A 26,557-nucleotide genomic window follows, 5' to 3' on the forward strand; every position below is an offset into this window, starting at 1 on the left:
GTGATCACCCACAGCAAATTGGGATATCTTACCATATCCAGCATATTATCCGAGTATTGCACCATTCACTTGCTACAGAACACTTTGAACATGCGGTACAGGTAAATAGCTGATTTCTGTACTGCCAAGGAGGACTTAAATATAATGAGTGCATTGAGGTCAATGATGGATAGTTTGAAGTTTCACATGACAGTTATATTGTGATCATAGTCACGGGACCTGTAATTTTTCAAACAACAAGAGGGTGACCTTTATTTCCAAAACAGGCATTTGTATTATCAAATCTAAGTCACCATGGTGAAAACCTAGCAACGATATTACGTAGCTACCCATAAGGTCAATGATAAATTCGAATTAATTTCACATTCAGGATAAAATTGGATTTTGTTGGGGCTAGAACCAGTCTCATTCAGGAATGAACCAAATCACACAACAGTTGCCAAATTTCGAACATGTTGATGTTGCTGTTGTTGTTGTTGTTGTTTGAGTCATCAGTCCATAGGCTGGTTTGATGCAGCTGTCCATGCCACCCTATCGTGTCCTAAACTTCACTTCTAGGTAACTGCTGCATTCTACATCTGCTCTAATCTGCTTGTCATATTCATATCTTCGTCCACCCCTACCGTTTTTACCCCCTACACTTCCCTCGAAAACCAACTGAACAAGTCCTTAAATCCTTAAGATAAGTCCTATCATTCTATCTCTCCTTCTCGTCAAATTTAGCCAAATCGATCTCCTCACCAATTCGATTCAGTATCTCTTCATTCGTGATTCGATTCATCTCACCTTCAGCATTAATCTGTAATACCACATTTCAAAAGCTTCTATTCTCTTTCGGTTTGAACTAGTCATCGTCCATGTTTCACTTCCATACAATGCCACGCTCCAGTTGAATGTCTTCAAAAACGTCTTTCTAATTCCTATATCAATGTTCGAAGTGAGCAAATTTCTTTTCTTATGAAAGCTCTTCCTTGCTTTTGCTAGTCTGCATTGTATGTCCTCCTTACTTCTGCCATCGTTAGTTATTTTAATACCCAAGTAACAATATTCATCTGCATATTTTGAGACTTCAGTTCCTAATCTAATATTACTTGCAACACCTGACTTCGTTGTACTGCACTCCATTACTTTTGTTTTGGACTTACTTTCATTTCATCTTGTACACCTTATCCAAGACTCCATCTATACCATTCAGCAATTTCTACATATCCTCAGCAGTCTCAGGTTTATTGATTTGCTCTCGTTGCTATGTGATTCCCTTTCCAAATTCCTCTTTGCTTTCCTTTACTGCCTGTTTTGTATAAAGATTCAAAATGAGGGGGTCAAACTGCAGCCTTGCCTCACTCCTTTCTGGATTGCTGATTCTTTCTCAAAATCCTCAATTCTTATCGCTGCAGGCTGAGTGTTTTACAGATTGTAGATAATTCTTCGTTCTCAGTGTCTGTTCCCGATCACCTGCAGAATCTCAAATAGCTTGGTCTAATCAACATTAACGAATGCCTTTAATAGATCTACGATCCTTCTTAATTCGATCCTCTAAGATCAGACGTAAGGTCAGGATTGATTCACGTGTTCCTGTATTCCTTATGAAGCCATATTGATCTTCTCCCAACTCAGTTTCAGCTTCTCTTTCCGCTCTTCTGTAAATAATACCTGTTAAAATATTGCAGGCGTAAGGTACTAAACTAATGGTGCGTTAGATTTCATACCAGTCGGCAAAGGTTTCCTTGGGAATAGGTATAATAACATTCTGCAATGCTGGTTTCTTCTCAGGCAATCAGTAATTCAGAGGGAATGTCATCAATTCCAGATGCCTTGTTCCTATTTAGGTCTCTCAAAGCTTTGTCGAATCCTGACCTCAAAATTGGGTCTCCCATTTCATCAGCAGCAACGGCCTCTTCTTGTTCCAGAACCTATTCATCTACGTCCCTACCTTGATACAACTGTTGCATATGTTCCTGCCATATTTTTACCTTGTCTTCTTTCTCTAGAAGTGGTTTTCCGTCTGAGCTCTTAATGTTCATACACCTAGCTTTCCTTTCTCCAAACGTTTTCCCGATTTTTCTACATTTCCTGATACCGTACAACATTCATGATCTTTGCACTTCTCCTTCAGCCATTCCTTCTTAGCTGTTCTGCACTTTCTATTTACTTCTTTCTTTAATCGTCTTTATTTACTGCCCTTTTAACTTTTTGCATTCTTTTAGTTTCGTCGTTCATCGATCAGGTCTAGTATCTTATGTGTTATGCATTGATTCACAGGTGATCTTCCCTTGCTTCCTAACATTTCTTCAGCATCCCTACAGATCTCAGTCTTCACGACTGTCCATTTTTTCTCTATTGCGTTTCCTTCAGCCTTTTCATTTATTCCTTGTGAAAGATGTTCTTGAAACAATCCCTCACAGTCTTTTCATTCAACTTATCTAGATCCCATAGCCTTGCACGCCTTACTTTCTTCAACTTCTTCAGTTTCAGATGGAATTTAATGACCAACAAGTTGTGATCAGAGTACACGTCTGCTACTGGGAAAGTTTTGCAATCCAACACTCGGTTTCTGAATCTCTGCCTAATTATAATGAAGTCTATTTTGACACCTTCCAGTGTCTTCAGATCTTATTCACGTACACAGCCGTCGTTTATGGTTTTTGAACCAAGTATTAGCAAGGACTAAATTATGATCGGTGCAGAATTCAACCAGCCGATTTCCTTTCATTCCTTTGTCGCAATCCGAATACTTCTACTGCATTACCTTCCCTTCCTTGGCCTATCACTGTATTCCAGTCTCCCATCTCAGATTCTCGTCACATTTTACATATTGTAATAAATCTTCTATCTCTTCCTACAGTCTTTCCATTTCCTCATCATGCGCTGAACTAGTAGCATTATAGACCTGCACTATTGTGGTGGGCATTGGTTTGGTGTATATCTTGAGAACAATAATCCTTTCAATAATCCTTTCAGTATTAATAATCTCGAACATAGCGGATGCACATTACATCTACAATACCTAAAAATTTGGAGTGTGATTCTTTCGTACGCGGACTAAATTCGCTGATCTGGAGAATGAGAAAATTTAATTTCAAGCCTCGAAGGTGGTCACATTTTCAGATTGCATATTAAATCCCCTTAATTTCCTTGAAACCATTGACATTCTCCTAAGTGAAAATGTTTCACCATTATATCACTTGGAATAATATGTTGTAAGTTCGATAGGGTGTGAAGAGTATAGCAATTACTATCACCGAAATACATGGAATAAATTGATCAATTCAGGCTAATATGCGTCTGGCTCCGTTGATGACTGATCAGTTTCTTGACGTTTGAGCCTCGAGGTGCCGGAGTCGATTCCCGCGTCGTGGGACTTTAACCGTGGACGACTCCCTCAGCACCGAGACTGGGTGTTTGAGCTGCCTTCGACATTCCTGCAACGCCAAAAATGACACTATTTCCCACCACATGAACACACAGTTTCCTATACACAGAAGAGCTGCCCACCCTCCTTGGATAGTCTGCTTTACAGGAGTTGCATCAGGCTAATAAATAGCCACATGACGTTGTTATTAGTCTGATAATTATGTACCTGTCTCCGGAATGCTTTCTCCTTCAGTGATAAGTCAACGATTATATTGTAAATGCATATAAATAAGGCATATGAAATAAAGTCTTAGCGTAACCAAAAATATAGCTTCTGATTGACATAGCTACATAAAATTCACGAAACACATCGCACGTCGGCACTGCATTGTGCTTGTAGCTTGCAGTGGTGTCGCTACCCGCGTGCTAGCCGGCCAGTGTCTTGGGAAGGTGCGGTATCCAGCTGATGAACTCATGGCGCACAGGGGCGAAACACTGGTGATTCTTGACGATTGAGTTTCCTGTATTTTATTTAGCTACCTCATTCGGTGCCATATGTTTGGTCATACTGGCCCGGGAGGGCAAATACGTATAGCAAGTGGAGATGTAATTCTCCTCTAGTATGTCAGCACTGCATTGTGCTTATAATATCTGTAACTTGCAGTGGTGTCGTCGGTGGATGCTGAGTGGGTTTTTGCCTACAAGTGGCCACGGCTCTACCATGGCTCTACGACTCTGTATTCGAAAAAAAAAACCGTAGGAAAATTCATACAGGAAGAAGACCAGAGATGTGGGGGAGGGTTGGTTCGATAAGGAGTATAAGGTGAAGAGGAAGACAGTGATGAGAGCCCTGGCTGAGTTCAGGAAACACGGTGGGAAGGGGTAAAGGGAACAATTTTTCAGGTTGAGAAAGGAATATAGGAAAATGCTAGGTGAGAGGAAAAAAGTATGCCAGGAGGCTCAAACGGAAGCATTAAACAGGGAGTGTAAAGACAGGGAAGAAGATAAAATGAATATGGGGACGAGTAGAGTGACAAAATCTAAAATTGAGTATGGAACATGGGTGGAGTACTTCCAGGAACTATTAGGTGAGAAAGAAGGGTGGTAAGGGTAGAAGGAAGCTATAAAGTTGAAAGGGGGATAGAGAGGGATTGTCAGGAGTTGGATAAGAAAATAAAAGGTGAGGATGTGATGGGAGTGGTAAGTAAATTGAAGAACAGGACTGCGGGAGGGGAAAGTGGGATAACGAATCTTTACTGGAAGGAAGTAGAAAAAATAGACAGATAACAGAGAGTTTTGTTACATTCCTAAACACGATTTTCGAGGGGGCGGAATTCCCGAAAGAATGGCAGAAGGGGATCATATGTCCTATTTATAAAGACGAAGGATAGAGGACAAATCCCAGTAACTAATAGAGGCATAACCCTGCTGGACTCTCTGATTAAGGTGTACACGGGTATTTTAACAAAGAGGTTGAGGAAGTGGGCAGAAGATTACTCAATTCTATCGATTTTTCAGAGTGGTGTCAGAAAAGAGAGAAAGACGGCAGATAATTTAATGATTGTGAGAACAATAATTGATAAATATGTGAGAAAATAAGGCTCTAAGTGTTTGTTGCTGCAATTGACTTCCAGTAGGCGTTCGATACAGTGGGCAGGGGAGGCTTTGTTTGAAAGACTGGAGAGGGTAGTGGTGGGGGAGAAGATGAAAAGAGCGATCGGAAGTATATATGAAAAAGTCTATTATAGCATTAAGGTGGAGGAAGGGGTGGATAGTGTATTGATTGAATCGAAAGTTGGGCTGAAACAGGGATGTAAATTATCGCCAATCCTGTTCTTATTGTTTATTAACGACTTACTAGGCAGTCATGTAGAGAAAAGTGGGCTTATCCGGTACTAGACATACAAGAAATTCCAGGATTGATTTTCGCGGACGACGTATTATTGCTGACGTTGACATCTGGGGCCCTGCAAAAAAGCTTGAACGAGGTTTGGAGTTTTGCGAAGAAATGGTCATTGAAGATCAACAGTAAAAAGACTAAGGTGATAGTATGTAGGAAAGGGAACAAAAATAAACCGGAGATAAAGTGGGCAATAAATTGGGAAGAGATAGAGGTGGTGGAAAAGATGGAGTATCTGGGGTGACGATAAGTAGAAATGATACTTGGGTGGAGCAGATTAGGTGAGTCAAATGAAAGAGCCAAGCTGCACTTTCAGTAACTAGGATACTGGAGAATAAATTTCGGGGGGTAAGCTATGATACATAAAGCATGGTGTTTAATGCGGTGGTAAAGAGTAAAATGCTGTATGCTTCTGAGGTTTGGGGTGTAGATATGGAGAGTGGGGTATTAGAGCAGGTAGACAGTAATTTCTGTAAGATTGTTATGGATTTACCTTTGTGCACCTTGAGTGCAGGAGTAAGGATATTGTGTAAAGAGTACATCATGACTGATATTTTAAAAAGAGTGCTTGGTCACTGGTGCAGATTGATGAAAAGTGAAGGTGGCCTAATTCTGCAGTCGGCTTACCAGTGTCAAATGAAGGGCAAGTGTGGGGATTACTGGGTAGACAAGGTGAAGAATGCTTTAGGTAGACTGGGGTTGGGTGAGTTTTATAATATTGAACGGGGGAGGAGTAGGGGTACGTGTTGGAAACATGTGATTAAGACGGCGAGAAATATTGCTGAACAAGGCCCGCCTCCCCCTTCAGGAGAGGAATGAAAACATTTTAGCAGTAGTGTCGCTAACGGCTTGCTAGCCGGCCAATGTCTTGGGAAGGTGCGGTATCCATCTGATGATTCCATGCCGCACTGGGGTAAAACACTGGTAGTTTTTCACGATTGAGTTTCCTGAATTTTACTAAGTCTAAGCTTACTTTACAATATAAAAGATTACATTAAAATATGTAATAGTTAAAAAACTATTTCGTATAAGGGAAATAATTCTTACCGTGGTCTTTTCCAAACACCGCAAGAGGTGGTGATGCTGAAGTTCGAAAATGTCCTCCTGGTGGTAATTGTCGTCTAACTCGAGCCCCGACTCCTGAGCAGCTATCCGCGCCTCCGCTGCCTTCTTCTTGCTGACGAAAGCTGCTCCAGACGATGCTTTGGCAATTCTAATACGAGCGAGTCGCGCTTTCTGAAACACAATATTAACAGAAAATTAATACTTAAATGCATACATTTTTCAATATACAGGGTGTTTCAGAACAACAACTATTCCCTAATGTGACAAAGCGCACTTAATCAAACAGTCTTAATGAAGAAGTGGTTTGAAATGATTTCTTTATGACGTAATTCAGTGAAAGTCGAAACTGTTCACTGGTTTTATCATTGTCCATAATTTACTTTAATTATGTTTCAGCTATTCTCATTACCATGTAAAAAGATGCTGCTGATTTTTTCCGTTGTTTGTTAAAATCACTTCTGAGAACTATTCATTCAATTACGAGTAGTAAAACTATCTTGGTTTACAAATGCTGAATTGTCAGACTTGCATAAGGCATATGAAGCAGCTCCAGTTAATGCTGATTTGACACGACAAATTTATGAGGAGTAGTATCCTCAGTGCCATATTCCTTGCCACACAACTTTTTCAAGGAAAATTCTTCGAGGTATTGGTCAGTTTCAGGTAATGAAAATAGATTCAGAAATAAACTGAACTGTTAGAACATTAGACTTTCAAGATGACGTTTTGCAGCGGTTTCTAGGTCTTCCAAGGTCTAGCACTCGAGCTAGTGATCATCCGCTGAATACTAGCTACATGTGTGTATGAAGAGCCCCAAGGGAGAATGAAAAGCATCCATTTCATATTAAAAAATTGGAAACTTTAACACCAGCTGATTTTCCTAACGTACAACAATTTTCTGAATTGAAGTAACTTTGAACAGTTCTCATGATGTTTCCAATACCATTTTCTTAATATTTCAATAATGCATGGTAAAACCATTGAAACTGAAGTAAGGGGAGCTGGCCCTGGAATTTGAAAAAAAATGACAATTTCTCTTGTGTTTTTGCTTAAAGTGAAGAATTTTCTGATTAATTTTATATATAACTAGCAAGATACCTGTGCTTCGCTACGGTATTATACTGAAATTTATAATTGAATGCTTAGCGTTTTATATATAACCCACCGATATTCGCGATCTGACTCGTTTTCTGAGAGATTCCGCCAAAATTCGCGATCTGACTCGTTTTCTGAGAGATTACGGCAACGTTCCTCCCATTTTTCAATCTCTTCTCCAGCAATCGATTTCGTACTTCCCGAGATAGGTCCAGGTATTCCACCCGGTCAGTTGGGTCCCTAAATCTTTGCCATCTTTCCCTATAAGCATTTTTAATGTGGATCAAATCCTTGAGGAGATCCGGCGTGGTGTCGTCTTGGGTGCCTTGGCGGTACTGAACCTCCACTTGGCGGTAAATTAAATCTGCTGCCGTTGTCATTGATGACAGTATGACCAGCACCATTGTCGCCCGTAGGCAAGTGCGCAGGACTTCTGGCGATACGAATGACATACGTCCGTGCATTATTGACCTTATTACAGAGGTGAACAATTGCACGGTCAATCATATATCTATCGTTTATTTCAAAAATGTTTAAATTTTTGTTTATATGCCAGAAGAATCTACTGTAATCTAAGAAGGTTCTCCAAAGGTAAAGATGGCTCTTGAAAAGGAATCCAGGAGAGATTAAAAATGATCGGTTTATGATCAGAATAAGTACATGGAAAATCCACAGCCTGTTTCCAGTCATTCAACCGGGTCAGGAATGGAATGAATAAGCCCTCCCGAAGCCTGTCGCACTCCACTGGGGCAATGATTAAATGAATGACAAATGAAATGAAATGATATTGGAGAGTGTTGCTGGAATGAATGTTGACGGGGAAAACCGGAGTACCCGGAGAAAAACCTGCCCCGCCTCCGCTTTGTCCAGCACAAATCTCACATGGAGTGACCGGGATTAGAACCACGAAACACAGCGGTGAGAAGCCAGCGCGCTGCCGCCTGAGCCACGGAGGCTCCTTATAAGTAAATTAGAAACAGTAAAATCAATTGGTCTCACCTCCGTTTTCACCCCACCGCGGTTTAGTTGATTTACCTCCCCCCAAAAAAGAAAACGTGTTCCTTTATGTTTAAAGGAGATTCCAAATACCAATGTTCACGTGTGTTACCTTCAGTTTTGAGATATAAGTATTCCCATAAAAATAATTCACTTTTTTCACTTACTTTCACACTCCCCGTCCCCCTTAAGTGAATTTTCGGGCAAAAATACTTGTTTCTTTAATAGTAAAGGATCTTCTAAATACCGATTATCTTCAGTTTTTTAAGATGTGTGTCCTCATGAAACGAATTCAACTCCTTTTCACACTCGCCCCCAAAAATGATTCTCCGCCCCCACCCCAAGCGCGTCGTTTTATTTTTAAAGAAGATTTAAATGCCACTTTTCATGTCTGTAACAACTTTAGTTTTTATTAGATGTAAGTATCCTCATACAATTAATTCAATAAATATTTCAAATTTTCACCCCCCCCAACCTTCATTGGATTTTCCGAGAATACCTGTTTCTTTACTTTAACAGGAGATTCCAAATATCAATTTTTACGTCTGCAACATTTTACGTTTCTGAGATATACTCTAGATATAGTTTTTCTAAATATTCACCCCAATTTGTCACTCCTGTTTAAACCCCATTAATTGATTTTCCAAAATCAAAAAAATAAATGTTTCTGTATTTTTAAAGGAGATTCCATATACTAACTCTCTGGTCTCTAATATCTTCAGTTTCTGAGATATAAGTATCCTATTAAAGACATTCAACCCCTTATTCACACTTTTTACCCCTCCTACTGGGATTTTCCGAAAACAAAAAAATACGTGTTCTTTTATTTTTAAAGGGGATTCTAAATATCAATTTTTACATCTGCAAACTTTTGAAGTTTTGAGATATGGATACACTCATTTTTAAAATACACCCCCCCTTCACCCCCGCCCCCACTATTTGGATTTAAAAAAAAAATACATGTTTCTTTATTTATAAAGGAGATCCCAAATACCGATTTTCAGGTCTGTAACATTTTCAGTTTCTGAGAAATAAGGATCCTTATTAAAGGCATTAAACTATTTTTCACCCCTTTTCACCCCTCCTATTGGGATTTTCCGAAAACAAAAAATACGTGTTTCTTTATTTATAATGAAAATTCTAAACACCAATTTTTACATCTGTAAACTTTCAAACTTTTGAGATATTGATACACTGATTTTAATAATTTACCCCCCTTTTCCCCCTCCCATTAATTAGATTTTCCAAAAACAAAAAATACGTGTTTCTTTATTTTTTAAAAATATCACGTGTACCAATTTTCAGGTCTGTAATATCTTCAGTTTCTGAGATATAAGTACCGGTATCCTGATTAAAGGCATTCAACCTCTTTTTCACCGTTTTTCACCCCTCCTATTGGGATTTTCCGAAAACAAAAAATACGTGTTTCCTTATTTTTAAAGAAGATCCTAAATACCAATTTTTACATCTGTACTCTTTTAAAGTTTTGAGATATAGATACACCCATTTTAAAATTTCAACCCCCTTTTCACCCCTTTAGCGACGGAATATCCAAAAATTCTCTCTTAGCGAGCACCTACATCTTAATATGAATGTATCTACAAAATGTCATTTCTTTATGTCCAGTAGTTTTGGCTCGGCGATGATGAATCAGTCAGTCAGTCAGTCAGTCAGTCAGTCAGTCAGTCAGTCAGTCAGGACAAGTTATTTTATATATATATAGATTTGTACGGAATTCATTTTTAACAGCATGCGACGTGTGGGAGTATTCGTTGACATGTTTGACAGATGAAGCACCAAACCATGGACTCTGCCTCTTCTCCCCGCACCGAACCAAACCCCATGGCGCAACAGTCCCGAAGGGCCGTGGCCTACCAAGCGACCGCTGCCTGCAGATTACGAGGTGTCGTGTGGTCGGCACAACGAATCCTCTCGGCCGTTATTCTTGTCACATACGGAGTATGAACAGGGGTCAGCTAGGAGGAAGACACTTGAAGTTACGCAATACTTAATTACAACGTAAAGGCCAGAGTTACGGTTAAATCTACGTTAGCTCAACGATTAATTATAAAAATTATGTTCAAGTGGTGCATTCTCCAGCAATTTTGCTTATTAAGTTTGAGATTCCGTAGCGGAAACGTAATAAGGTATATGTTCAAAATAACACACACACGCAAAAAGTGTCAAGCACGAATCTACGTTCTGGAGAGTGACTGTGTGACATTGTTTTCATGGTAAAAGTTGTAACAATGCTAGTCAATATAGTCAATGTATAATAAAATAAAACATTCTTCAGGAACAAAACATAATTAATTGTAATATCTGAATGACGAGTTCTAATATCTGGATGATACTAAATTTCACTGATATTCGTGAGTTAATGTTAAATAAATATGCAATGCTTACGTCATAATATGTTATACATTATCAATTACTTTGTATTGTTGTATTGTTTGACAAGCTGCATCAAAGTGCCATACTCATGTAAATAAACTGATTAACGGAATATACTACGTTCGTATAATGATAATATGATGTTCGGTTATATTACGCGGAAGAAAGCATTCTGCACATGTACTAGATTATTCATCAATCACTCACCACCGATATTCATTTACGGCAATCCCCCAGGTGGCAGATTTCCCGTCAGTTATCTACCTAGTGTTTTCTTACTGTAATTGATTTCAAAACAGCTGGAAATTTATTGAAAATTTCTCTTCGTAAATTATCCCAATCCCTAATTCCTCTTCTTACAAATGAAAATTTGACCAACCCGTCCTCTCGAATTCCAAATTAAAATCCATATCATGAGCTTTCCTACCTGTAAAAATCCCTTTAAAGCTCATTCGTCCACTAATGTCATTCCATGTCATCTCTCCGCTGACAGCACGAAACATACCACGTTTTTGAATTGTTCGTCTCCTTACTTCCAAGTATTACCCCCTCTATGTTTGAAACAATTTCATAACAGTACTCTTTTGCCGGAAATCACCAAGAACAAATTTTGCTGCTTTCCTTTGAATCTTTTCCAGTTCTGGAACCAAGTAATCCTGGAGAGTGTCCTGTGCAATACAAACTACCGGTATACTCTAACTCGGGTCTTACCAATGATTTGTACGCCCTCTCCTTCGCATCCATTCTAAACCCTCAATATCCTCATAACGATCATAGTGATGGTAAATGAATGACTAATTTAATGCTTTCTATGTACTACTCAGTTCCAGTAGTTCATGGTTTATACGTGTATCGTGCTCGAATTCTTTTATTGTTCGTACAATCCCGTCAATGCAATTACTCCAATGAAGATATTTCCTTATATTCACCCATAGGTACTTATGATGATCCCCATGAGGTATTTTCAATCCATCTACACAGAAATTAAAAATGAGAGGAATTTTCCTCTTGGTGAAAATTACAACCTAACATTTCACCCCGTTTACAGTCATATATTGTACTAGCATTTACCCGCGGCTTCACTCGCGTGGATTTCGTAATTTGTTCAGAGTAATCGTTCCTCGGTATTCTACTAAGAAACTGTCTGTAAATTCCTAAAGAATAAAAACTCATTGAGTTTCATTTATCCCAGAAATTCTTTGTAATCCCTGTTTGTGTAATTACCTTTTGGGGCTAAGACGACCATGCGACATAGAACTGTACATGCGAGAAACAGTCTTCTCTCAAGTCAAAAAATAAATGCACGTTTCTATATTTTTAATGGAGATTCCAAATACCTATTCCCACATCAGTGACATATTCAGATTTTGAGATATACATAAGTATCCCCATAGAAAGAACTCAACCTCTTGAGCAGTCCTTCCCTTACCCCAACAAAGTTTATTTTCCGAAAAAAAGAAATACATGTTTCCTTATTTTTAAAGAAGATTCCATATACCAATTTTCACGTCTGTAACATTTTCAGTTTTTAAGATATGAGTATTCTCATAAAATTAATTTAACTACTTTCACTGCTTTTCACCCCCCTGTTAAGTGCCCTCTCCGAAAACAAAAAGGTACAGGTTCCTGTATTTTAAAGGACTTTGCAAATACCGAGTTTCTTGTCTCTAGCATGTTAAGTTTTTGACATATAATGTAAAATGAAATGGCTCGCCAGGTCCAGGTCTTTTGATTTGGCACCCGTAGGCTACCTGCGCGCCGTGATGAGGATGAAATGATGATGAAGACAACACATAAACCCCGCCCCCGTGCCGGGGAAATTAACCAATGATGGTTAAAATTCCTGACCCTGTCGGAAATGAATTCGGGACCCCAGTGACCGAAGGCCAGCACGCTAACCATTTAGCCATGGAGCTGGATGACATATAATGTAGATATACCGGTACTCATTTTAAAAATTCACCCGCTTTTTCAATTCTTTTCAGCCCCTCGATTGGATTTTACGAAAGCAAAAAGTAAAATACGTGTTTCATTATTTTTACAGGATATTCAAATACCAGTTTTCACGCCTGTACGTCTGTGACACCTTCAGTTTTTGAGATAAATGTATACTCATAAGAATTATTCAACTTCTACTTTCTCGCTTCTTTCCACCCCTCTCGCGCCTTTAAGTGGACTTTCCGAAAACAAAAAATACGTGTTTCTTTATTTTGATAGTAAATCCAAAATACCAACTTGCACGTCTGTAACAGCTTCAGTTTTAAGATAAAGTATCCTAATAAACGTATTTCATCTCTTTATTTACTTATTTTCAACCCCACACCCCTTACGTCGATTTTCCTAAAAAAATGCGTGTTTCTTAATTTTTAAAGGAGATTCCAAATACTAATTTTCACGTCTGTAATATCTTCAGTTTCTGAGATATAATTGTACTCATGAATGTAAATCAACTCCTTTTACTCCCCCGTTTCTACCCGATAAGTTGATTCCCCCTCCCCAAAAGTGCGTGTTTCTTTATTTCTAAATGAGATTCCAAATACCAATGTTCACGTCTTTAACCTTTTTAGTTGAAATGAAATGGCGTACGGCTTTTAGTGCCGGGAGATCCCAGGACGGGTTCGGCTTGCCAGGTGCAAGTCTTTTCATATGACTCCCGTAGGCGACCTGCGCGTCATGATGAGGATGAAATGATGATGAAGACAACATATACACCCAGCCCCCGTGCCAGAGGAATTAACCAGTGATGGTTAACATTCCCGACCCCGCCAGGAATCGAACCCGGGACCCCTGTGACCAATGGCCAGCACGCTAACCATTTAGCCAAGGAGTCGGACAACATTTTTAATTTTTTGAGATATAAGTCTCCTCACACAAAGAATTCAAATAATTTTTCAATTCATTCACCACTTAAGTGGATTTGCCATAGACAAAAGAGCACGTGTTTCTTTACATTGAAAGAAGATTTCAAATATAAATGTTCATGCCTCTAACTACTTCAGTTTTTCAGATATAAGTATCCTCATTAAAAGAATTCAACTCCTTTTTCACCACAGCCAGTTCAGTTGATCGCCCACCCCCCACCAAAAATGCGTGTTACTTTATTTTTTAAAGTGATTCCAAGTAAAAATTTTCACGTGTGCAACCTTGAAATAAAAGTTTATCCATAGAAAGAATTAAAATTTTTCACTTCCTTTCACCCTCCCCCTTAAGTGAATTTTCCTAAAACAAAAAAAATGTTTCTTTGTTTATAAAGTAGCTTCCAAATGCCAATTATCACGACTGTAACATCTACAGTTTTGATATATATATCCTCAAAAAAGGAATGAAGCTCTTTTTTCACCGCCCTCGCCCCCCAACTTGATCCCCCCCCCCCGATCCAAAATGCAAATTACAAATACTAATTTTCACGTCTGTAACATCTTTACCTCCTCTGCGAACCATGTGACCTTGCCGCGGTGGGGAGGCTTGCGTGTCCCAATGATGCAGATAGCCGAGCCGCAGGTGCAACCATATCGGATGGGTATCTGTTGAGAGACCAGACTAACGAATGGTTCATCGAAAGGGGGGTAGCAGCCTTTCGGTTGTTGCAAGGGCGGCAGTCTAGATGATTGACTGATACGGCCTTGTAATAATACTCAACATGGCTTAGCTGTGTTGATACTGCTACACGGCTGAAAGCAACGGGAAACTACAGCCGTAACCACCTCCCGAGGACATGCAGCTCTCTCTGTATGAAAGATGTACTGATGATGGCTTCCTCCCGGGTAAAATATTCCGGAGGTAAACTAGTCCCCCATTCGGATCTCCGGGTGGGGACTACACGAGAGGGGGCGATCATCAGGAAGATGGATACTGACATTCTGCGAGTCGGAGCGTGGAATGTTAGGAGTTTGAATCGTTGTGGTAGGTTAGAGAATCTGAAAAGGGAGATGGATAGGCTAAAGTTAGATGTAGTTGGTATAAGTGAAGTACGTTGGCAGGAAGAACAGGATTTTTGGTCAGGCGACTACCGAATTATCAACACGAAATCAAACAGGGGCAATGCAGGAGTTGGTTTAATAATGAATAAGAAAATAGGGCAGCGGATAAGCTACTACGACCAGCATAGTGAAAGAATTATTGTCGCCAAGATAGACACCAAACCAATGCCCACCACAATAGTGCAGGTCTATATGCCTACTAGTTCAGCGGATGATGAAGAAATTGAAAGAATATATGAGGAGATAGAAGCTTTAATACAATATGTCAAAGGTGACGAGAATCTAATTGTGATGGGAGACTGGAACGCAGTGGTAGGCCAAGGAAGAGAAGGTAGCACAGTAGGAGAATTTGGATTGGGACAAAGGAACGAAAGAGGAAGTCGGCTGGTTGAATTCTGCACTGACCATAATTTAGTCCTCGCCAATACTTGGTTCAAACACCACAAACGACGGCTGTATACGTGGACGAGACCTGGAGACACTGGAAGGTATCAAATAGACTTCATTATGATTAGGCAGAGATTCAGAAACCAGGTGTTGGATTGCAAAACTTTCCCAGGAGCAGACGTGGACTCTGACCACAACTTGTTGGTCATGAAATGCCATCTGAAGTTGAAGAAATTGAAGAAAGGAAAGAATGCAAAAAGATGGGATCTAGACAAGTTGAAAGAAAAGAGTGTGATGGATCGTTTCAAGGAACATGTTGCACAAGGACTAAATGAAAAGGCCGAAAGAAACACAGTAGAGGAAGAGTGGAGAGTCATGAAAAATGAAGTCAGTAGGGCTGCTGAAGAAATGTTAGGAAGGAAGAAAAGATCAACTAAGAATCAGTGGATAACTCAGGAGATACTAGACCTGATTGATGAACGACGAAAATACAAGAATGCTAGAAATGAAGAGGGCAGAAAAGAATACAGGCGATTAAAGAATCAAGTGGATAGAAAGTGCAAGGTAGCTAAGGAAGAATGGCTGAAGGAGAAGTGCAAGGATGTCGAAGGCTGTATGGTCCTGGGAAAGGTAGATGCTGCATACAGGAAAATCAAGGAAACCTTTGGAGAAAGGAAATCTAGGTGCATGAATATTAAGAGCTCAGATGGAAAGCCACTTCTAGGGAAAGAAGACAAAGCAGAAAGATGGCAGGAGCATATCCAACAGTTGTATCAAGGTAACGATGTAGATAATTTCGTTCTGGAACATGAAGAGGCTGTTGATGCTGATGAAATGGGAGACCCAATTTTGAGGTCAGAGTTTGACAGAGCTGTGAGTGACCTAAATAGGAACAAGGCACCTGGAATTGATGATATTCCCTCTGAATTACTGACTGCCTTAGGAGAAACCAGCATGGTAAGGTTATTTCATTTAGTGTGCAAGATGTATGAGACAGGAGAAGTCCCATCCGATTTTCGGCAGAATGTTGTTATACCTATTCCCAAGAAAGCCGGTGCTGACAGGTGTGAAAACTACCGCACTATTAGTTTAGTATCTCATGCCTGCAAAATTTTAACACGTATTATTTACAGAAGAATGGAAAAACAAGTTGAAGCTGAGTTGGGGGAAGATCAATTTGGCTTCAGAAGAAATGTAGGAACACGTGAAGCAATCCTGACTTTACGTCTGATCTTAGAGGATCGAATCAAGAAGGACAAGCCCACGTACATGGCATTCGTAGATCTAGAAAAGGCATTCGATAATGTTGATTGGACCAGGCTATTTATGATTCTGAAGATGATAGGGATCAGATACCGAGAACGAAGAATTATCTACAACCTGTATAAAAATCAGTCTGCAGTGATAAGAATCGAGGGCTTTGAAAAAGAAGCAGCAATCCAGAAAGGAGTGAGGCAAGGCTGCAGTTTGTCCCCTCTCCTTTTCAATGTTTACATAGAACAGGCAGTAAAGGAAATCAAAGAGAAATTTGGAAAGGGAATCACAGTCCAAGGAGAGGAAATCAAAACCTTGAGATTTGCCGATGATATTGTTATTTTATCTGAGACTGCAGAAGATCTCGAGAAGTTGCTGAATGGTATGGATGAAGTCTTAGGTAAGGAGTATAAGATGAAAATAAATAAGTCCAAAACAAAAGTAATGGAGTGCAGTCGAACGAAGGCAGGTGATATAGGAAATATTAGATCAGGAAACAAAGTCTTAAAGGAAGTAGATGAATATTGTTACTTGGGTAGTAAAATAACCAACGATGGCAGAAGTAAGGAGGACATAAAATGCAGACTAGCACAAGCAAGGAAGAGCTTTCTTAAGAAAAGAAATTTGCTCACTTCAAACATTGATATCGGAATTAGAAAGATGTTTTTGAAGACTTTTGTGTGGAGCGTGGCATTGTATGGAAGTGAAACATGGACGATAACTAGCTCAGAAAGAAAGAGAATAGAAGCTTTTGAAATGTGGTGTTATAGAAGAATGCTGAAGGTGAGATGGATAGATCGAATCACGAATGAAGAGATACTGAATCGAATTGGTGAGAGGAGATCGATTTGGCTAAATTTGACGAGAAGAAGAGATAGAATGATAGGACACATCTTAAGACACCCAGGACTTGTTCAGTTGGTTTTTGAAGGAAGTGTAGGTGGCAAGAACGGTAGGGGTAGACCAAGGTATGAATATGACAAGCAGATTAGAGCAGATGTAGGATGCAATAGTTACGTAGAAATGAAAAGGTTAGCACAGGATAGGGTGGCATGGAGAGCTGCATCAAACCAGTCTATGGACTGATGACTCAAACAACAACAACAACATCTTTAGCTTTTGAGATATAAGTATCCTCATACAAAGTATGCAAATAATTTTTCGATTAATTCATCCCCCTTCAAAGGCAAAAGATTGTGTGTTTCTTTAGTTTGGAAGAACATTCCAAATGCAAATTTTCATGTAACACCTTCAGTTTTTGAGATATAAGTATCCTCATGAAAAGAATTCAACTCCTCTATCACTCCACTCCCGCCCGTTAAGTTGGTTTCAACCCACCCAAAAATGCGTGTTTCTTTATTTTTAAAGGAGATTCCAAATACCTATTAGCACGTCTTTAACCTTCAGTTTTGTGATATAAGTTTCTCCAGAAAAAGTATTCAATTTTTTACTTCCATTCACACTCTCCACTCAAGTGGATTTTCCAAAAACAAACAGTACTCGTTTCTTTAAAAGAGCTTCCAAATACCAATTGTCACTTTTGTAATATCTTCATTTGTTGAGATATATGTATCCTCGTAAAAGGAATTCATCTCCGTTTTCATCCCCCCAATCTACCAAGTTGATTGCCCCCTCCCCCCGCAAATGCGTGTTTGCGTGTTTCCTTATTTTTAAAGCAGACTCCAAATACCAGTTTTCACGTTTTTAACACTTTTAGATTTTTTGGTGTGTATATATACATTCTCATACAAATAATTCAACTAATTTTTCAATCCTTTCACTTTATCCCCCCACCCGTTAAGGGTCTTTTCCGAATACCAAAGAATACGTGTTTCCTTATTTTTAAAGGAGACTCTAAATACCAATTTTCACGTCTGCAACATGTTAAGGTTTGTGAGATATACTGTAGATTCGCTCATTTTAAAAATTCACCCTTTTCAGTTCCTCTTAAGTGGATTTTCCGAAGAAAATATTTATGTTTCTTTACTTTTACAGGAAATTCCAAATATCATTTTTGAAATCTGTAATATTTTACGTGTCTGAGGTAATTTGCAGATATAGTCTTTTTAAAAGTTCATCCTGTTTGTCACTCCTGTTCACCCCTATTCATCGGATTATCCAAAAAACACAAAAATACGTGTTTCTTTATTTTCAAAGCAAATTCCAAATTTCAATTTTCATGTCTGTCACATCTTCAGTTTTTGAGATACAAGTCTCCTCATGAAAGGTGTTCAACCCTTTTTCTCCCAATTTTCACCCCCCTTAATGGGATTTCCCGAAAACAAAAAAATACGCGTTTCTTTATTTTTAAAGGAAATTGCAAAAACCAATTTTTTATCTGTAAACTTTTAAGTTTTTGAGATATAGATATCCTCATTTTAAATATTCACCCCCTTTTCACCCCCTTAGCAACGGAATATCCCAAAATCCTCCCTTAGCGAGCACCTACATATGAATATGAATGTATCCCCAAAAATTCATTTCTTTATGTCCAGTAGTTTTGGCTCGGCGATGATGAGTCAGTTAGTCACTCAGTCAGTCAGTCAGTCAGTCAGTCAGGACAAGTTATTTTATATATATATATATATAGACTAGCAAGATACCCGTGCTTCGCTACGGTATTATACTGTAATTTATAATTGAATGCTAATTGTTTTAGATATATAATCCGCCGAAATTCGCGATCTGACTCGTTTTCTGCGAGAATCCGCCAAAATTCACGATCTGACTCGTTTTCTAATAGATTACGGTATGTTTCCTCACATTTTTCAATCTTTCTTTCCAGCAATCGATTTCGTACTTCCCGGGCTAGGTCCAGATATTCCACCCCGTCAGTTGGGTCCCTAAATCTTTGCCATCTTTTCCTATAAGCGTTTTTAATATGGATCAAATCCTTCAGGAGATCCGGCGTGGTGTCGTCTTAGGTGCCTTGGCGGTACTGAACCCGCGGCCGGACTGCATTCTAAGTCATTACCCGTCCAGGACCATTTTCCAGGGGGTTCCGCACATTTGACAACGGTCCAGAACATTATTATTATTATTATTATTATTATTATTATTATTATTATTATTATTATTAAAAGATGTTCTGAACCCCACAGCAAGCTGCAAGATCGCTACTTGGCGGTAAATTACATCTGCTGCCAGTGTCATTGTTACAACGTGACCAGCACCATCGTCGCGCGGGATTTCTGGCGATACCAATGACATACTTCCGTGCATTGTTGACCTTATTATAGAGGTGAACAATTTGACGGTCCATCTCATTCCTATCGTTTATTTCAAATGTGTTTAAATTTTTATTTACATGCCAGGAGGATCTACTGTAATCTAAGAACGTTCTCCGAAGGAAAAGATGGCTGTTGAAAACCAGCCCAGGAAAGATTAAAAATGATCGGTTTATGATCAGAATAAGTACATCGAAACTATATAGCCTGTTTCCAGTCATTCGACAGGGTCAGGAATGGAATGAATAAAGCCCCATCTAGCAGCGACAATAGGAATTGTGCCGGCTGCCGAAGCACACCTCTGGGGCAATGATCGTTGAATGACAAATGAAATGAAATATTGGACAGTGTTGCTGGAATGAATGATGAGAGAGAAAATCGAAGTATCCGGAGAAAAACCTGTCCCGCCTCCGTTTTGTCCAGCACGAATGTCACATGGAGTGACCGGGATTTGAACCACGGAACCCAGCTGCGAGAGGCCGGCGCGCTGCCGCCTGAGCAACGGAGGCTCCTTAAGTACATTATGAACAGTAAAATCAATTGATCTCACCTCCTTTTACACCCCACCGCCGTTAAGTTTATTTACACCCCCCCCCCCAAGAAAAATTAGAAGACGTGTTTCTTTATGTTTAAAAGATTTTCCAAACACCAATGTTCACATCTGTTACATTCAGTTTTGAGATATAAGTATCCCCATAAAAATAATTCACTTTATTTTCACTTCCTTTCACACTCCCCTCCCCCACACCCCGTAAGTGAATTTTCCGGCAAAATATACTTGTTTCCTTAATAGTAAAGGATCTTCTAAATAGTAATTATCACGACTCTAACTTCTTCAGTTTTTGATTTATGTGTCTTCATGAAAGGAATTCAACTCCTTTTCACTCCCGCCCCCCAAACGCGTTTTTCTTTGTTTAAGGAGATTCAAATACCAATTTTCACGTCCGTAACAACTTTAGTTTCTATTAGATGTATGTATTCTCATACAATTAATTCAATTAATTTTTCAATTCTTTCACCCCCCCACCCCCCCTTCATTGGATTTTCCGAGAATACGTGTTTCTTTACTTTTAAAGCAGATTCCAAAGCAGATTTCACGTCTGTAATATCTTCATTTTTGAGATATCAGTAGCCTAATTAAAAGAATTCAACACCATTTTCAGTCACTTTTACCCCCCCCCCTTTCCACCCAAGTGGTATTTCCGAAAGCTGAAAATACACGTTTCTTTATTTTTAATAGAGATAAAAATACCATTTTTCACTTCTGTAACATGTTAAGTTTTTGAGATATACTGTAGAAATTCGCTTTTTAAAATTTCACCCCTTTTTATTTCCCCTTACGTGGAGTTTCCGAAAACAAATCACCTATCTTTCTTTACATTTACAGGAGATTCCAAATACCCACTTTTTACGTCTATAACATTTTACGTTTCTCAGATATTCTGTAGATATAGTCTTTCAAAAAATTCACCCCAGTTTGTCACTCCTGTTTAACCCCCATTAATTGGATTTTCCAAAAACAAAAAATACGTGTTTCCTTATTTTTAAAGGAGCTCCCATATACAAATTTTCAGTTCCGTAATATTTTCAGTTTCTGAGATATATGTATCCTCATTAAAGGCATTCATCCCATTATTCACCCATTTACACCCCTCCTATTGGGATTTAAAGAAAGCAAAAAATACGTGTTCTTGTATTTTTAAAGAAGATTCTAAATACCATTTTTTACATCTGTAAACTTTTAAAGTTTTAAGATGTAGACACACTCATTTTAAAAATTCACCCCCCTTTTCACCCTCCATTATTTGGATTTTCCAAAATCAAAAAAATACCTGTTTCTTTATTTTTAAAGTAAATCCCAAATACCAATTTTCAGGTCTGTAATATCTTCAGGTTCTGAAATATAAGTAGCCTCATTAAAGGCATTCAACCGCTTTTTCACCCTTTTCCACCCTTCCAATTGGGATTTTCCGAAAACAAAAAAATACGTGTTTCTTTATTTTTAAAGGAGATTCTAAATGCCAATTTTTACATCTTTAAACTTTAAAAGTTTTGAGATATAGATAGACTCATTTTAAAAATTCACCCCCTTTTCACACCCCCCCCATTAATTGGATTTTCCAAAAACAAAAAAATATGTATTTCTTTATTTTTAAAGGAGATCCTAAACACCAATTTTCAGGTCTGTAATATCTTCAGTTTCTGAGATATAAGTATCCTCATGAAAGTCATTCAACCACGTTTTCACCCCTTTTCACCCCTCCTATTGGGATTTTCCGAAAACAAAAAAATACGTGTTTCTTTGTTTTTAATGAAGATTCTAAGTACCAATTTTTACATCTGTAAACTTTAAGAGTTTTGAGATATAGATGCACCCATTTTAAAAATTCACCCCCTTTTCACCCTCCCATTAATTGGATTTCCCCCAAACAAAAAAATACGTGTTTCTTTATTTTTAAAAGAGATCAAAAGTACCAATTTTCATGTCTGTAATATCTTCAGTTTCTGAGATATAAGTACCGGTATCCCGATTAAAGGCATTCAACCCCTTTTTCACCCTTTTGTGCCCCTCCTATTGGGATTGCCTCAAAACAAAAAAATACGTGTTTCCTTATTTTTAAAGAAGATTCTAAATACCAATTTTCACATCTGTAAACTTTTAAAGTTTTGAGATATAGACACACTCATTTTAAAATTTCACGCCCCTTTTCACCCCCTTAGCGACGGAATATCCAAAAATCGTCTCTTAGCGAGCACCTACATCTTAATATGAATACATCTCCAAAATTTCATTTCTTTATGTCCAGTAGTTTTGGCTCGGCGATGATGAATCAGTCAGTCAGTCAGTCAGTCAGTCAGGACAAGCTACTTTATATATATAGATTGTCTGCTGAACATCGCAGAACTTTGCTGAGGTCATTTTGCAGTCGCTAAAATTCCTGTAACGTATTTATTGATTTATACAGTATATCATCTTCAAAAAGCCTTATCTGTGATTGCAGCTCTTTCTGATCATACGAACACCTACCTCAGACTAAAGGTAGAGTTTGCTGGCAACATACTCTCAGACAGCCTATATTAATATGATATAATGTGGTGGACCCGCTCTTGCACCATGGATGGGCGACAATATATATTACCAATTACTATCTTGAAAGATCTTATTAATTGTGACGTACCCATAAATAGCCACGCTATGGAACATAGATTCCGATACTTCAAATTATTCCTATTAATTAAAAGAGTTTTGTGGTTACTCATCAAAATTAACGTTAGTAATCTCTTGTAAGGTGATTGGGTGCCAGACCAGAATAGAAGTCTCCAGGATAAAATTTATATTTAAAAGGAGAGAGACAAGATAAGGGGTAGGGTGATAGGACACTAACCATTAAGTACTATCTTGAGGAACAAGGATAATTAATGTAATCTGAATTAATTTAAAAGCAAAGGAAACAATTTATTTAGGTGACGTGTAATGCTGGTAATAATGTACCAAGAACTGAAAGATTACTGATTGAAAAGTATCTCATTAACTTTAATTGACATCGCGAATGCTTACTGCAGGTTATTCAAACGCTCAGCGATTTTAGACTCGTTCATTTGGATATCCTTCTGATATAGACTGGTTCAGTGGTTGTTGCCTTCTTTTATGTGGGTTGCTCATCTCGTCATCTTAGTATTGGCCTGCCTGCTGCGTGCGTCAATGAAGAGTTGAAAGACATCTTCTCTAACACTACCATTCCCTATTACACTAATATCTATAAAGCAGATGTCATTCCTACTGAAACAGACCGCCATGCGTACTTTAGAGTGGATAATATTTAAGACTGGAATTTTTCCAAATTAAAAAGATGCTTTCTTTAGCCACTTCAGGGGCAAATTTATTAAAACATTTTTTCTCCTGGATTTTTATATGGTACATTGAGGCTGAAATTCCATAGTTATTTACTTAATTTTTAGAAATATCTTAATACCATCCTAAAACTAACCTTTTTGTTAAGGCAACATTTGTGTACACAGTGCATAGGAGGACTTATCAAGGGAGCTATTATAAAAATTATTGCGTTTCTTTTGTACCTATTTTATTTCACAACTAGTTTCAATTATTGAAAAATAGAGCAGGTTAATAGTTTTACACAGTGTGGAATGACTCCATGCATTCTGGGCAAACTGGCACACAACACGTTTTGCATTCATATCGTGTGCGCCTCTTACAGTTTTTATCTCTTTATCGAGGTGCAATTCTGTGGTCCTTTTTCGCTGGATAATGGTCCATTCCATCTAGTCTCAGTTCTTGAACACAACCCATGCGAGCTCTTTTCTTCATTACAGCGGGAGATTTTGGTGATAAGAATGGCCTTCCCCGCTTCTTTCTTGCCAAGCGCATTTGCACTACGGTACTGTAGTAGCTACACAAGCTTTGAATTCTACTAGGGAAATTTTACTGCAGGTTCTTCTGAATAAGATCCATGCATTTATAATACTCACATCGAAGAAATGAAAGAAGATCCTCATATAAAACTTCTTGTTTTTGAAAGCATGTGGGTAATGTGCTACCATGGGATTTGTGAAGTCTACTCCCCCCATGTGTTCATTATAGAATGCAATTGCATAAGGCCTGTCAACATCAATACGTTCCTTCTTCTTTTTGTCCCACCTCTTTACCTTATCTACAGAATCCCTCCCAGCAAATGTTGATACCATGTGGACCAAATTGTTATCTACCCATCTAAGCACAGATACATTTTCATTACTGCCATAGATACGCTCCCTCTTCCATTTTTCAGTAATTCCTTCTCATCTTGTAACTTACATTTAGCTCCCTCTAGTCTATTAGATTTAATTGTGCCAAGCACAAAAATATTCCTGAAGATGAATACTCAATGGAATGGAGGTAAAGAGGTTATCCAAGAAAAGTTTGTGATTCTTTCCTTTGATGTCTTCAACTAGCCTGAGAACTGTCTTTCCAATCGGACCAAATTTACTTCTACAGGGTGTCTCTCCTTGAAACGTATTGGCTCCCTGTAATATTTCAAATTTTGACATATACCCATCCGAACCTGACTGAACCCCAGCCTTGAATCCCCACTTTGATTTGATATATTGCTTGGCCCTACTTCTTCCCTTGAATGAGATAATCATTTCATCAATAGCTTGATATTCAGTAGATGATACAACACTTAGAATATTCAGTATAGGTCTTACTTTGATAAAAGCATCTTTGTCGTCATTAGAAATACTGCCATTATCTATAAAGTGAAACTATTTTTAAATTTTGTCAAACCTCTTTATCGATATGGCATCAGGTATCAAATTCATGCGTAATGCAGGATTAGCAGTATAGGGGATATATAATGTATCCCAGAATGATATTTATTGCAAAAAATACCTTAACTTCATCTCCTGAAGTGCTGAAATTATGTTCATTATCTTGCGTGGCATACCTAGTAGTTTTCCTTGCAATCAGTTCAATTATTTCTTCTGTGAATGGGCTATTGTAGTATAGGTATAGTGTTTCTAGTTGTCCAGAAACAGTAAAAACATAATTTTCAAGGAAAGGTGGGGGTCTACCAGCAAAATTGTTAACTTTTCTGCATACCATATGGAATTTTCGTTTATTGTAGGATTAGCATTGGTTTGCAATTGTATAAGATCAAGGATAGGACTAGTTATGTCTGATGGGTCCCCATTTTGTGTTTGTGTAGTTTGTGAAATATCGCGGCTCACGGAAACTAATGGAGCTCTTCTTCCTCAACACTTTCATCTTCATCACCTGACTCACTCTCATAATAAGTGGCTATTATTTCAAGATCTGAATCATTTGAGTCGTCCTGAAGAGTGCCCAGAATATAAAGAATATCCTCTCCACTTAACATTCGACTCATATTAACCTATAAAGGAGAGCAATGCCCATTCACTTCAATGAAAGGCAATTTCTACAAGTAAAAAGGGTGAGGTTATGTTATAACGTAATAAGTGCCAGATTTGCTCATTAGGCACAGGCGAGGCCATTTTTATATTATTGATTTTCTCATATGATTTCATAAAAGCACGTAAAACTATAATCACAATATTATTTTCAGGTTGTCATTTACCGTGTTGAAAATTGTCAGTGTCCGAAATTTATTATAACATAACGAAATCGCTTACCAATATATCATATTCTCACACCAGGATGAAGCATTCACCTTCCATAACAACATAACAGCTGTGAACAAAATGCTGCTTTATGGTTAAGAAACGTAGCTGCTACCAACACAACAGATCTTAAAGGTCACATCTGTGTACTCTGAGCATTGGAGTACCAATTTAAAATTCACTGAAGTTAATGGAATCAAATATGCCGATTTCCTGAAGAGGCTAGATATAAAATTCTGCCTATGCCTAGTTGAGACGCAGTGGGCCTCATGGACTGGAAAATAGGACTACAGGTATTCTAATGAAGCAACTCGCCATGAGTAAATGTACAAAGTACAAGAAATCAAAATATAATAGCTGTGCCGCAGTACTGCAATAATTCATTGCTGCCGAAAATCAGAAGTAAGTCTCTCCACTGATCTAATATCATTTGGCTCTACGTAAGTTATAATACCAAGTAAGACTCTCGAAATGTTAATGCCAGCTGAGACCGAGGGCCCTTAGTCGCTCGTATTTATCAACATACTGGACTCCTCCGTAGATATATCCCATGTTTCAATCATATTGAAGTTTATTCTCACTCTCCTACATCAATCAATCCCTCCATCAATTCCATTCTAGTAGCTTCTTCTTAATAGGTCGAGCTTCCCGTTTCGTGCATTGCGTTCCACGCTAACATGCTCAAGGGGTGTTACCGAATTCAAATTGAAGCGAATAAGGAAAGTCTTAAACGTTGGCCTTGGCTGGCTACTGTCTCGAAATTCAAG

General features: G+C 38.4%; 1 protein-coding gene across 2 annotated transcripts in view; it reads right to left on the reverse strand.

The window, feature by feature from the left end:
• The window catches only part of LOC136863069 (potassium voltage-gated channel protein Shal), a 313,703-nt gene that overhangs the window by 278,109 nt on the left and 9,037 nt on the right, over positions 1-26,557 (reverse strand). For both annotated transcript variants that reach the window (XM_067139401.2, XM_067139402.2), the window contains exon 2: positions 6,302-6,490. In XM_067139401.2, coding sequence (XP_066995502.2) covers positions 6,302-6,490 — 189 coding nt within the window. The remainder of the gene's footprint in view (positions 1-6,301; positions 6,491-26,557) is intronic.

The sequence above is a fragment of the Anabrus simplex genome, chromosome 2 (genome assembly GCF_040414725.1).
Source record: "Anabrus simplex isolate iqAnaSimp1 chromosome 2, ASM4041472v1, whole genome shotgun sequence".
NCBI lineage: Eukaryota > Metazoa > Arthropoda > Insecta > Orthoptera > Tettigoniidae > Anabrus > Anabrus simplex.